The 14,905-nt window shown below is 40.2% G+C and overlaps 2 protein-coding genes across 2 annotated transcripts; one reads left to right on the forward strand and one right to left on the reverse strand.

Annotated features, from left to right (window-relative positions):
• Window positions 1-262: 262 nt before the first annotated feature.
• Window positions 263-2,869, forward strand: cdkn2d (cyclin-dependent kinase inhibitor 2D (p19, inhibits CDK4)). Its single transcript, XM_031741212.2, has 3 exons — window positions 263-446; window positions 816-974; window positions 1,900-2,869. The coding sequence occupies exons 2-3, from the start codon at window positions 834-836 to the stop codon at window positions 2,251-2,253; spliced, it is 495 nt and encodes a 164-aa protein (XP_031597072.1). The 5' UTR covers window positions 263-446; window positions 816-833; the 3' UTR covers window positions 2,254-2,869.
• A 5,943-nt stretch (window positions 2,870-8,812) lies between these two features.
• si:zfos-323e3.4 (volume-regulated anion channel subunit LRRC8C) lies at window positions 8,813-14,226 on the reverse strand. Its single transcript, XM_031741224.2, has 3 exons — window positions 14,159-14,226; window positions 13,333-13,491; window positions 8,813-11,202 (listed from the first exon to the last, which is right to left on the reverse strand). The coding sequence occupies exons 2-3, from the start codon at window positions 13,471-13,473 to the stop codon at window positions 8,920-8,922; spliced, it is 2,424 nt and encodes an 807-aa protein (XP_031597084.1). The 5' UTR covers window positions 13,474-13,491; window positions 14,159-14,226; the 3' UTR covers window positions 8,813-8,919.
• Between the last annotated feature and the right edge of the window lie 679 nt (window positions 14,227-14,905).

Genomic DNA, 14,905 nt, shown 5'->3' on the forward strand with positions numbered 1-14,905 from the left:
AAATTCCGCCCAAAATTAAATGCTTACACCCGCCTTTTTCCACACTTGCCTCTGGAGAAATACACTTGAAGGTTAGAAATCTGAATGAACTGCCTTTGAAGACCTCAACGTATACGAATCGCCCGCTTTCTTCGCCGTGTGCGCCGATTGGTCAAATGCTCCTGTTACCACAGTGACAGCGTAGTAACAGAGTTGTAACTCCTCCCGATTTACCATATATGGAAGCGCAACACCCTCTTGGCGAGCTGCGATTGGCCAGCGTATGTTCTCCCCAATGTTTGTAAATTGTAGACTGGAGACACCGCTGTATAGCGCTCAGCGCGCAAATGTATTTTGTAATGTTGATAAACGTATGTTGTTTTAATTACTTTTAAAAATTACTGGTTCGTGGAGACAGCGGGGTCGAAAATCTTGGCGACGCGTTGGATATTGTGGAAGTAAACCAGGTAGCTTGAAAGCGCTTTCGTTTTGTTTTTTTAGCTCTCTTTTTAACGTTAGCTGTTAGCCGGGAGGCTAGTTGTTTGTGTCTTTCAGTTGACTTGCCTCTGGCGGTAGAGCTTATATTTGTGTTGTTCAGCAGTACGCTTTGTCAAAGCGGCCGGCAGAACTCCGAATAGTAAGCACAGAGTCAAATAACATGGCGTCAGCGGGGAACTACGGCTTACGTTAGCCGGATGCTGTAGTAACGTTAGCTGTAGGCGACAATAACCTGCCAGCCTCACTTTGTTTTTTTCCTCTTATCGTGTTTGTTTTGCGTTCTCGGGGAGCTCGTGGTTGAGCTTCCTCGTAACTGTGGTACGTCTCTCTCCGAGCAGGCAGGAAGGCAGACTATAATGGTCCTTAGTCAGATGGATGCCGGCAAAGCTCTGACGGCGGCAGCAGCCAAAGGGAACACCAGCGAGGTGCAGAGGATCCTGGAGGAATGCAGAGTGCATCCTGATACTCCAAATGAGTTTAGCAGGACGGCCCTACAGGTGAGGATCAATTCAAGTGTTCACGTGAGATCTATAAACATATAAAGAAGTATTAACAGCCCAGCTTTCATTCGTTGGACAAACATAGTTCGTCCTACGGTCTCAGAATAATGTCCTTCTCTTTTGTAACGATGGCCTGCGGAAAAATAACCAGCCGTTTCTCTCGAATATGCTTGTAGCGCCATGTTTTTAATGTTAGAGTAAAGCGTCCGAGTCACGGTGCCTGTAAAGACAGTAAAATTATAAATTATTTAACTTAAAGCGAAAACTTCTGCCCCCACAGCCCGTTTAGTTATATGGCCTGTATTTAGCGTTATAGTCATTTTATTAACAGCAGTGAATAAGAGTGATGCCTCACACTGGAGTCCACCTAATATGTCCTCACCATTTATAGACTGACCCCGAACAGGGATGTCGCCAGCAGTTATTGTGTTTATTATTTAATTCACTGTTCAAATTTAGTGAAAAAAGTGTCCCTCAAAATTTCTCTAAACCCAGGGTGATGAAACTCCGAGTTTGAGATATATCATATATAATAAAATATATTAAAAATCCTTCAAAATTTCAGAAGTGGAACTAAAAAACTGTTTGATATTTATTCTTTATAACTGACTTCAAGTATTATTTAAGTGCAGTAGTTAACATTAACTCATTTTCTTCTAAATCCAAAAAAACAAACAAAAAAAACCTAAATGAATGCAACACAATGGTGTAAAATTTAATGTAGGGCTGTTGTATTGACATGATTTGTTTTTCCTGTATAGATGTACTAAAGGCCTAATTCTTCCTACTTTGTTTGCTTGTGTTTATTACATTGAAAAAGGATCCGGCTTGACACAAGACTGTTAAAAAAGTCTCAGGGTTACACACTGGTGTTGAATTTGAGAGTGCACCGTCCTCACCTCTACTCTAATGTCTTCAACAGGTGATGATGATGGGGAACTCCAAGATTGCCAGTCTGTTGTTAGAAAAAGGAGCCAACCCCAACGTCCAGGACAGGCACGGGATAACACCTGTCCACGACGCAGCTCGAACAGGCTTCCTTGACACCGTGGAGGTTCTGGTGGAGTACGGCGCCTCGGTAAACATCCCGGACAAGAGTGGTGCGCTCCCTATCCACATCGCCATCCGGGAAGGCCACCGGGATGTTGTGAAGTATTTGGCGCCACGGTCCAACCTTAAACATGCCAACGTCAGCGGTCAGACAGCGATAGACGTGGCCCGAGCTTCGTGCGTGCCGGATATGATTGACTTGCTTTTTTCGCACATTCATAGTTAGCCTGAAAAGTGGGTGTATTTTGCCTAACCCTAACCTCACACTTTGTTTCGCTTCAGTCCTGGTAACTTGATTTTCGTTGCTGTGTAAAGGATTTTTTTTTTCTTTTGTTAACAGTGGCTCAGCATTATTATGTGACAGGACATATTGTCTTGGCAGCTTATTTTCAGTGGATGGGTGGCTATATACTGTAGACACCTCTTTTGCACAGTGCAATTTAGGCACCTTATATGAACATATACATATATATCTGTTTTCCCTATGAATTGGGAGTGCACATTTGTAGATAGTCCCCCCCGCCCTCAGTGTTTTCTAATTATTTCCTTTGTGTAAGAATTGTAACAGTTGTATGTTTTTTTTTTTTTTTTAATTTACAAACTTGACATTGTGCACCCTGATTGCTTTGCATAGTTGTGTTTCTATTAATTAGATGTACTTAGACTTTGAATTTACTCCTATTTATTGTTGAAATAGGACTGAATATTTCTCTTTGTAAATAGCAACCCTTATTGTGATTTGTTGAAATGTTATTTATATAAATACTTTTAAAACCTAAGTGAGATTATTCACTTCACTATTTGAAGAAGAAAGCACAAAATAAAGTGTTGAACTTGAAGTTTTGCTGTCTTTTCATTTTGATTTGGATTCCGTAATTGGCTAGTAAGAGCTACTGCTCTTGGGTTTCCGCTCACTGGGATCACTCAGGTCAACTCAGGGTTTTTTATGTGTGAATTTAGGGTGTCGTAACAAAAGGCTAAAGAGGAAGTGATTTACTTTTATTTTAATTTCTGGGCCTTAGCCCTGTGGTGTCAAATATGTTGCCCATTGGTCAGAACTGGCCTGATGGGTACAATCTGGACCACTGGATGCTTGGTAAATTGTTAAAAATTAGTAGGAGTTTTCATCTAAGAGCCATGCTGACCTGGTTCGTTGAGTTTGATTGAAACATTTTTTTAATGATAAAGTGGAAAAAATGAGAAATTCTGGTGTAACTAAATTTATTTTTCGTTCTTAGGCTGGATTTATTACAGGTTTAATGTTTTCAGCAAGTACTTTTTTTTTCTTGTTTTAATAGGTTATGATGCAATGATTTTACTGTTAAAATGAGATTGAACTGCATGTGGCCTATAAGTTTGACACTCCTGATGTAGAGAATGAAAGGAAAAAAAGGTAAAAAAGTAAATAATCAAGGTTGCAAGAGGATTAAAATGAATATTTTTACTTTTGTCCAGTACAATATGAATAAAAAAAAAACACTTTGAAGTGGATTGGCATTTATGTAGCGCTTTCCGACGCCAAATGCTTTACACTATAAAGACACATTCATCAGCATATTCATATCAACCGTTTATTCTACCCACTATCCACACAAATTTAAAATCAACAGTTATAATCGCCAAGATACGTGTGTTTTCGGACTGTGGGAGGAAACCGGAGCACCTGGGGAAAACCCACACGAGCACAGAAAAAACATGCAAACTACACATCAGAAGGCCTCAGGAAGGTTCACATCCAGAGGCTTTTTTTTTTTTTTTCCTGTGAGCCAAAAGTGCTAACCGCTGCATCACCACACCACCTACTTGTCGCTGGAACATAAGAGTCCAAAGATAATCTTTTCTTCACTATCTCAAAATTCCCAGCTCTGTGACTCACAACGCTTTTCATGTTTTTAAAATTCTCAAAAAATGAAACAAAATAGATTAACACAACTGAAAGAGGAATTTAATCACTCATCGTGTGCTTTTCTTTGCATCTTTTCAGGCAGTCTTAACCGCCCAGACGTCCTTATGGTGATCCATCAAGGGCATTTGCAATAACTCCATGCTGGAATGTACAGTGCGGTGAAAAGCCTCACAAAGGTCACAAAGATAGCTGCACTGAAACTAGAAATGAATGAGAGCCCTGTTTTGTTGGAGCTTGTAGGTAACAGTGGCACAGTTTGCTGATGTTTGTGCTCAGGGCTCTCGTGGTACAATGGGTATTTTGTTTGCTTGTGTGCTGCTGGCCAACTTTACTTGCCAAGAAAGGAGATACAGTTCAACTGCTGCGCTCGCAGCTCACTATGCAGACATCTATGATGTCACAGAACGATCACACACATCTTACTGTGTGTTTAATGAACATTTCTCGCACTAACAGCATATCACAGAAATATATTCAGGTGTAGTTCAACTTATGGAAAAAAAATTATCTAAATTTATTCAACAGAAAACACACACATTTCCATTTAAATGAAATAAAAAACAAACCAAGTGCTGTGCTTTAGAACAGCTGATAATATCTGCCTACTTTTAAATGCTGAACTTTTCATCTTCAAGGAATATTTTAACATTAAATGAATGTGATGTTTATTCAGCAGCACTAATCCAGACTCAGGATCTGATGTTTGAGTAACGTCCACTGGAGCAATTCTGCTCAAAATGCTGTCTTTCCCCACCCATATTTTCCCAGATAGTTTAGCAACTTTCCGCTCAGAGGTCTGCTTCGTCACCACGCCCTTAAATTGTGTAATAGATATTTAAGTATATTGTCTCACCCTAACAGATAAATCAGTCACAAAACTGGGATGGTTAAATATACAGCCCAGCCACTAGGTAGAGCTCAGCGACTTCACTGACTGGGTGTGTGGCTGTTACGTTCAAGCGCTTCCTGAATGTGGCTGGGTTAATCCACAGGTTGGGAGAAATATGCTGTGACAGGTTAACAAGCAGCAGTAACACTAGTGGGAGTAAACAAGAAAACCCTGAATCAGCGTACTGGTGCAGTCACACGCAGATGTGTGTAAATTAAGATGACACAAGGAAAACTGTCCAAATGTCTGACCGAACTAACGTAATAACTAAGATTTCACACTTCTTGTTTTTCTATTCTGTTTGGATTAAAGTGTATTTACTGTTAAGTCTGTTGAATGTGTACTCAGTTTTCCTCTGGGATTAATAAAGTTTCTCTGATTGTGATTAAAGAGCGGAGAGCAGCAGTGTGAGGTGACAGACATTAGAGGTGACACAACTTCACGGATTCATAAACCACTTCTCCACAAATGCCCCTTCAACAGTATCAAGACTAACACTAGTATTTTTAGCGTATCGACATTAGCAGGATGATTTGTTTTCATCCCCTAAGTTCACTATGTAGCCCACTGAATTGTTTTAAATCAATATACCTTAAACGTGCATTATGAAAAATGAATATTTTTGTGCTGACTGTCATGTTTATTTTATTTATAGCCTATAGAACATTTAAACAACAGAGGTTTACCCAAAGTGGTTTAGAGACAGACACATTTACAGTCCAGGTGATTTTGTGGTCATTAAAATGTGTTCAGAATTTGCAAACTGATGGTGATTCATCTCATAAATCATGAAACACTGCTCTCCTCTATATAAACTGCCTTCATATGTTAGAAGTGTACTGTTGTACACATTTAAGGCTATTCTCTCCCCTCCATATCTCTCTGATCTGGTTCAGATCACCATCCCATCTCGGTGTCTCAGATCTTCTTCTTCTCTTTCTATCTCTGTCCCCTCTCCTCGTCTTGCCACCATGGGGAGCAGGGCTTTCAGCTGCTCTGCTCCTCGACTCTGGAATTCCCTACTTCCTGATTTAAGAAATATCACTTCCTTCCCTCTCTTTAAGTCCCAACTCAAAACTCACTTGTTCAAAATAGCTTATCCTACGTAACCTCTCCACTCTGCTATTTTAAATGTTTTATGTCTTATGCTTTTATGATTGTGTAAACTGCTTGCTTTTATTATTCTGCTGTGCACAGTGTCCTTGAGTGTTTTGAAAGGCGCTTTCAAATAAAATGTATTTTTATTAATATTATTATTATTATTATTAGTAGTAGTAGTAGTAGTAGTAGTAGTATTGTTAAGTGTTGGTATCCGTATTGATATTGGCAATACCAGCCCTGTATTAACTTGGTATTGAATCGATACAGCTGAATCGATACATCTGTTACAGCTGTGGTGATTATGTTGCCAAGAAAACAAATCTGCATACTTAACTAGCAGTTTGATCATTTGTTTAAAATGTGGTTATCAAACAGCTGAATTTACTCTTCGCACTTTAGACTTTTGGTCCAACAAAACAAGATATTTGGAGAAATGAGCTGAAGCACCTTTGGTTTTGTAACACTGCTTTATTCAGATGTGGACCCAACTGTTTATTAGAATAGTATGTCAAATAATCAGTAATTAAGATTATTAGCTGGTTGCAGATCTTTAATCTCTTTCATTTACAAAATGTAATAGAGCTCAAAAGGATTTAGGGATTAGTTTCATTTTTAAAAAATGCTCCCGTGCTCATGAAAGAAGGAGCTACCCATGTGTGCAATTTTTACTAGACTGTAAAATGTGGAGGGCTGTAAATCAAGTGCTTCCTTCATTTTTTCATTTGAAACTGTTATTCCCTCTGGATTGTTTGGCCTTTGGCATTTGGTGAGATTCCAAATGATGAGTCACTGGAAGCTGTTACACGCTCTGCTGTGCTTCTCACTTCATCAAGCTGCACGAAATCACAGCCTGCAGGGACTGAATGCGAACCTTTACCAGAAGCGCACAAAGCTGAGACACCCAATAATCCGATTTTACAAAAGTAAACACCAAGCCCAACCGGCGGCTCTCTGCACACTCCTCAAAGCCCAAAGCAACAACCGTCTTGGAGACATTACATTGCTATCTTTTCAGTCAATTATTAGTCAAATTTAGCTGAAGCTGGTGACAAACTTGACTGCTACTTCAACTGAGACTTAACCCTTTCATGCATAAATTATGACAACCTCAATCAGGATTTTTTTCTTAAGTATTTTTATTCATCTTTAGGCATGAAAAAAAAAAAGATTTTTGATCTTCATTTTTTTAAACATGTACTTTTCAAAGAGTTTTTCACATGTCCACTTAGGTGGACAACTGATGTGTATGGACTGACACATCACTGTCCAATGTAATGGTTTATGTGTATACCATCAACACTGACACAAATACAAGAAACAGCCTTTGAATAGCTGTCCACTGTAGTGACCGCTATACGTGAAAGGGTTAAAAAAATAGAGAAATTATTGACAAATCATTTACTTCCTACTGTGCAGCTTATTTCCCTTCATAACAAGCGCTAAATTCGCCTTAAAAACGTCTCAATTCTTAAATGTGACAGAAAATAGCACACACAGTAATCCTTGAATCAAGGGCAAGTAAGTGTGCTGATAGACATGAACATATTAACAAGTCACACAAGCCAGAACATGACCGACTGCAGTTCATATGAACAGTGGAAGCTGTTTCCAAGAAGCACCAGTTTTATGTGTGTCTCAACATGAAATGTGAATGGAGGAAATAATGGTGAAGGAAAAAATCCATGCATCTAAAATTTGTATAAAGGATGTTTGAAATTTTTTTAAAAGAAAGAGAAACAAGATTTCAAGTAATAATATATCCAGTCTGAAGCATTTAAACAGCTCCGCCTAGTCATCCAAGTTAGCAAGTTTCAATAGTTGCATATTACGTGCCACAGCTTTTTAAATTCTGCTGCCTGGACATCACCTAAACTTATCACCTGCATTATGCTGAAACATTAGTGGAAACAGCAGCCATTACTGCTGGCACTCATGTCATGCACAGTCAATGTTGTATAGAGTGAACCTTTACCTTATTCACACCACCCCAGTATGAATTCATTCACTTCTCCATTTGACTGAATGTGTAAACAGAGATATGAACACCTTTTATCCAGCTACTGAAAGGCTTTTTCTCCCTCCACGTGTTTTGAAACTGAAACAGAGCGACATGAACCACCACACAGTAAGAAATGCATATTCACGCTGTGTAAACCCGTCAAGCAGGATACAGTTCAAAAGTCTTTAGTAAACAAACGGAGGTGCAGTCCCAAAACATTTGAATGTTAAGGCTTGTTCGGTTTTATTTCTGTAAAGTACTTATAGCTCTTATTTCATCCCCACATACAGTATAATTAATCTGATCTTGAATTACAACACTGTTTTTGTTCCACTTTACATTTCTGTGTCATCGATTGAAGTAAAAATCAAGTTTTGTAAAAATTAAATGTAGTTTTTTTTACACATTTTAACTTAATAAAATATAGTTGTACCAAAAAAAGATGCTATTTTCAGGACAACACATAAAAATCATTTTCAAATGTGAAAATCAAAAAATATGAATCATTTTGTTATGACTGCTTTTAAATAGAGTCTTTAAATCTTTTTTTAATGGATATGCAAAACTGGGACAATTAGGATTTCCACACTTGTCCACAGATGTGTTTTCACTACTGGAAATACACTGTGTGGTTTAAGCTGCCTGGAGAAAGCGTGCGGGAGGCAGCCTTCATCATGTCCACTTAATACACCATGTATGCAGTTTGCATATGGCACAATTTGACATCACATGGTCTTCGTGCTAGGCACCTGGTAGATTAAAGACCGTCTGACCCAACTGTGTTAGACCTTTGTGTTCTCACAAGCACCTCTTTAGGTCAGTCCTATGAAAGTCTACAGCTTTAGAGTTACTGGTTCTCTTTTAGTGGTCAGCTGTGGTTTGGGTTTTCCTTTTCCTTCTCTCTCAAAAATATTCGGGTCAATAGTGTTTTTTCAAGCTCACCCACCACTCTTCAATTAGAAAACACAAGTATGTGATGAACCTTAGCTCCACACATTCAGCTTTTATTTAACTTGCTTCTTACATCTGATGGCAGTTGATCCAGCAGGCTATCTTCTACTATCAGCCCACTCAGCAGGGGACAGTCCCCTATCTCCTGAGGTAAGTACTCCAGACGGTTTCCTTTAATATCCAGCCGGACCAGCTGGGCAAGGTTGGCTACTTTTGAGCTGAGGTGTGAAAGGCGGTTGTTACCAAGAATCAGTGTTTTTAGCCTTTTACAGGAGAACAGCTCTTCTGGCACTGTCTCTAAGGAGTTGAAAGCTGCGGAGAAGAACTGCAGGCCCTGCAGGATGTTCACTTCAGAAGGGAGAGAGGTGAGTTGATTGTGAGAGATGTCGAGGTGCCGGAGTTTGGTGCAGTAGAAGAGCCGAGAGGGAAGCTTTCCTAGCTTGTTCCAGCTAACGTCCAGTGTCTCCAAGGTATGCAGCTTAGATATATGTTCAGGGATGTATGAGATTTTATTGTGCCATAGCCGAAGTGTCACTAAATGCCTGCAGTGCTGTAAGCTTAGGATCTCCTCCACAGTAGTGAGTTTGTTTTCCCTCAGGTCCAGCTCCTGCAGATTGCTCAGGCTGAAGACAGCACTCGGGATGCGCTCCAACTCACAGCCCACTAATGCCAGTGAAACTAAGTTGGTTAACTTCTTCAGGATGCTAAAAGCCTGGACCCTGACACTTTCATTGTAGATACGCAAGCGCTGCAACTGGAACGCAACATCTGCTGTGCTGGAGGGGATCTTTGTAAGTTTGGAGCGAAAAGTGAGGACCCTCAAAGCTCTAAGCTCTTTAAAGGAATCCAGAATGGGACTTTTGGACACCTCGTTGGTTAAAGGACCTTCCAGGTGGAGCTCTTCCAGGCAGTGTAACGTGTACATCCACACAGGAACCTCTTCTAAATGCTCAAAGGTTAGATATAGAATCTTTAAATGTTCTCTCAGGTGGTTTAGGGCAGCAACTTGGAGCTTTGCAGGGCAGTAGACCATTGATAACTCCTGGAGAGACTCTAGCTTTGCTATACTAGCCGGTATGGTGACATTCTTCATCTGCTCGAGTTTGAGTGATTCCAGTTCGGGAATCTCAAAAACAGTGTCTGGAAGCCCCGGTAACATTAACAGGTGTAGCTCCAGACGGTTTCTGGTGTTCCTGGCTAGACGCGTGCGCAACTTTTTGTCAGTCCACTCGTAGTTTAGATTAAGCTGATGGAGGCGGCTCTCACTGACTTCAGAAAGAAAGACAGCAAACCTTTTAGAATAAAGAGCATCATATTGGTCCACAAGATGCAGGAGGAAGGCAAAATCATTCTTCACATCAGGTATGTCATTAATTCCGGTCTCCAGTCTGACATGCTCAAAGTAGTACTCCTTTAGAGGTCGATGGAAAAGCCAGTAGAGGGTATAGATACGCAGAAGTCCAAATACGGCCACAAAGCAGATATAGCAGTAGGCAAGCTTGGAGAAAAGATGTGCTTTGTTGTGGTTACAGCAATAGATATCAAAACCAGTCAGCTCAGGCGGAACCAAACACTGCACAACTATCTCAATGTTAGGTACCAGCAATGCGGTGTAAATAATAATCAAAAGAAAATGGATGACCTTTACTGAAGTTTGCAGCACGTACATGTGGTACAAAATGTCTTTTTCCTCCACATGAGTTCGGAGCTTCTTCACCTTTTCAAACAGAGCTTTGGCTTGCTCTCCTTCCTTCTTATCCAACAAAGAGGGGGTAGACTTCGGTTCTGCACTTTTCTTTTCTTGATTAGACTTCACAGAGCAGGAGCGAAGGAGGCCCACAGTCTCCTCCTCATCCATTTGTCGCTCTGTGGAGCCTTTAGTCATAGTGTTCCTCCTCCAGTTGACTAACTTCTCCTCGCCTCTTTCCTCGGAAACTTCACTCAGGGCTCTTGTGGTCCAGGGTGAGTCAAAGCACTTGTCAAGAATGTTGACAAAGAGATCAATTTTAGAAGATGTCCCAGGAAACTTGAACCAGAAGCTGCTTGTTACCATGAAAATTATGGTGTGGATAACCACAAGGTACGGAAAGTACTTTGCATACCAGTGGACAGACCTCTCATAGCAATAGTTGTTGACAAACACGTATTGATGAATGTCCAGATTGTTCTTCCGCCCAAACACCTCCACTATGATGGGGCTCGCCGGGGTCACCAGTGTGTGCTGCAACTTCTCATTGTCCCCATAACCGCTGATGTTGCTGCAGTCAATTGCTTTTGGTGTTGGACTGGTGAAGTGGCTTGGCAGGCATGCAATCTTGTCTTGGGTGAGCTATAAAAAAAAAAAGAACACAATAATATTGTGATAAAAACAAAGCCTATTTTACTTGTTGGTACTCAAGTATTTCTGACTGGAGAACAGCAAGGCCTCTCCTTTTTACTGTAAACTAATCGGCTCGTTCTCACTCTCAGGCGTAATATAGTCACGATTTGTCAAATCCTGAGGCGTTCCTGAGGAACGCGAAAGGTGACCTTCCGCGTTCTTATGCTACGTGCCGGGTTATGGATGAAATCTAGTAGAATGACGGTCCTGCGGTAATACATGTTCCAGCCATGTATTTCAGCCCTAACCCTAACCCTATCCCTAACCTTAACCAGCACTTTAATGATGTTAGATAGTGTTTTCCAAAGCGATTTAAGTAAAATGAACGTACACGTGTAGATTCATTCCAAACGGTTCTCATGTTTCCTCATTTTTCTGATCTCGTAATATAGGGACGTGATGGGTTCCCGAAAGTGAAATATACTAACGATTTGTCACTTAGCGTAAAATGTTACGCTTTGGGAGTGATGAACTAACAGGTGGCACCTTGCGGGTAGAGCCTAAATACACAAGCTAAAAACTGCAGATGATAAAATCAGATAGGGGTTTAAAAATATACGAAATCCTCCACCCTTTGATGTGTCATCAAACAGACAAACAACAATCAGAAACAGGCTTATACTTTCCAAGCCATGACATCAGACATGACACTACTTGGAGGAATGATCCATTACACCTCTTCATTAAGACACTAAGCACCAGTGTTTCAGAGTAAAAATCACTATTAACACGCTGCTGTAGGAAAGCAAGAAAAATCCATCACCAAAGCAGATTGTTTCTGCTTTGGTGATGGATTCCACTGTAGTGGAATATTTTCTTTATTGTTTTTTAATCAACGAGATTTTGTGCTGCTGCAGAGGTTAATGAGCACAGCGTGTCTAACAGCACTATGTGAAAGGGAGATTTGTATTTTTACATTTAATTGGATCACCTATGTCTGAAGAAGAAATCACAACACTAAAACCCACAATTAGAAAGTGCTTCGCAGTTTGGATATAAACAGATTAAAGAAGAAAAGTACATATTATACTAACAAACACAGTCTTTCATTCATTCCTACATACACACTGGTGTATACACATAGGAGAAGAACAAAAGGCCAAAAATAATTAATGGCTTTATTTATGGCCTTTTGTTATGAGTATTGGCTAGTTTTTTGCAGCCTAGCAGCCTAGCTGCTGTATTCTAGGCCAATGGAAGACGGGCTAAAGCAGACTGAGGAATGCATGTGAAAAGTGAGTTAGTTATAATCGAGATGGCAGAAAATTAAAGTATGTACAAAAATTTCTTCATTACTGGTAGATTTTTGAGATATTTCGTAAAAGAAACCAGACTAGATAAACTTTGAGTTGTGAGATTTTTGGTCGAAAATAGCAGATAATTTAATATTTTCAATTTAAAATTAAATGTGTGTGTTATACCATTCTTGTAAAGGTGGTGGTTATATGTTTAATTACTTTATAAATGTTACACTGACAGAAGGAATAAATAATAAATATTCTAATGAGTGTCAGACTATAGAGAACCTCTTTGGTTCCTAAATTATTGTCACACATTCAGTTTCGCCAAACAGACCGTGTAGATGGTGCAGCGATTCAGACAGCTTCGTGACCAGTTCTTTTCATGAATGCGCCCCCTGTAATGCCCCTTTGTTGTTGGTGTCTACGCTTAAACAACAATTTTGTACAATTAGAGGAATAAACTGATGCTTCTGCTCTGAAAAACGCAACAGTTAGGAAATCTGCAGTACACAAGTTGTGGAATTTGTATGTTATTATATCTGATTAGCGCTGATTACACTGTAGTCCCTTTGCTTTACTTTGGTGCTATTTTAATGTGACACAGAAATGATATTCATGTGATGAGAGACACACATTAAGCAGCCAGTTTGTGATCTGAATGTGCAGAAAGTGGGTCAGGAGAAACAAGTTCGTTCAGCTGTAGTGCATGCGTTTTTGCGTGACTGGGTGGCCAGATAATGCAGGAATTATCATGGCATCTACAATGAGACAGACAAGGTCAGCGATGACTTAGTTTCACTTTTTGAAAACTTATGGACACAAAGTGTAGACACCTTACCTGCAAGGTGCATCCAAAGACTCCAATCATGAGCATAGCAATGCACAGATACTCTGTGAAAACATCCCACCATGGTTTCAGGACCCTATACTTCGAGTTTGGCTCTGTGCCGAGGGATCTGAATTCACCCACTGGGATCATCCTGGCTGCTGCTCCACACTGATGAAAGGAGACGAAAGGAAAGGAACGAGTGGATTTGAGCAATGAAGCTGGAACAGGCTTTCAATGCAGAGAAGTCTCCAGAGAACATCTTGTCAAAGGTTTTAAAGTTACATGACACAAAGAACACACATGAGCTTTGGCTGTTTATTGGCCTTGAATGAATGGACGCTCCTCTTGTGCTCAAAGGGGATTCAAACAGGATGAACTAGTCTGACAACAAAGAGTCTCCCTCTCTCTGGAAAGAATGGAAACAATTTTGTGTCATGAAGCCCACCTTAATAGTTACAAACAGAGAAAGAAGGACAGAAGCTCCGCTGTTTTATAACAATACTACTGCCTGTTAATTTGTGAGCTGTGTGCATATGTGCACAGGTAACAAAATACAAATCATTGCAGCAGATTTCTGTCTGGCTAATTTCTTCTGAACATCGCTGCTTGTGTTAAATTTGAGGTAAAAGTGGCGTTTCTTGTGGCGTTGTCTTCATTTAACAACGCAGGTAATGAGTGAACTTCCAAAGCTACTTCCTAAATCAAACGAGTCTATAACCTCGAGAACCTATCCCCCATTAAGTTTTAAGTTTCCACTGAAGTTTGAAACTATCTCAGAAGTTTCGGCCGACACAGTAAAACAGAAACAAGCGTCAGCAAGGTGAATTTTACATACCTGCGCTCACACAGGATCCTCTGGTGTCCGGTGGCAGTGGCCAGAGTTTTTTTTCATCACTTTCAGAGGCGCTCACCGGTGTGAAGCTCGCGAGAAATCACGTGGCACATCCCAGCGAGGCTTTCAAAATAAAACCACTGTCAGCGAGCATGTTCAACGCATGTGAGCGCTGACTTTACAGAGGCACACTTCAAGTAATCTATACGTCGTTAATGTGATTACTGCAGTTCGTGTATATTTGCGCATTTTATTTCTCCAGCTGCAGTTTTCTGATGTCTTATTCTAAAAAACCCCCCCAAAAAACAAAAAACATACACCCCCCAACAATAATTTAAAATGAGGCTTTATATTAAATTAACCCATAAGACTCCAGACCCATTTTTACTTTCAGGAAAACTTTAACAGGAGCTTTCTTCTATGTGTAGAGGGGCTCATGAGTTAATAGATCAAAGCGTATAAGCGGACATTTCTTCACCTATCACAATAGAAGATCCCCGCCCGGTCCTAACAATCAACAACCCATAAACCCATCAGAATACAAGCACGTGGTCTGTTATCGTATAACTTTCAAATGATAAGAAGGCATGGTTATTAAATAACACTCCTGGTCTCACGCAAGACAAAGCAGGAACAGCCTCCTTATTTTTCAGCCACACCTCGTATAGTGTTGCGTAACCTTGACATTTTTGTAAACTCATGCTGTGGTAATATTCGGGAGAAGAAGGGACGAGAGGAAGTTATCGCAGT

This window comes from Oreochromis aureus, linkage group 6 (assembly GCF_013358895.1).
Source record: "Oreochromis aureus strain Israel breed Guangdong linkage group 6, ZZ_aureus, whole genome shotgun sequence".
NCBI classification, from domain to species: Eukaryota; Metazoa; Chordata; class Actinopteri; order Cichliformes; family Cichlidae; genus Oreochromis; species Oreochromis aureus.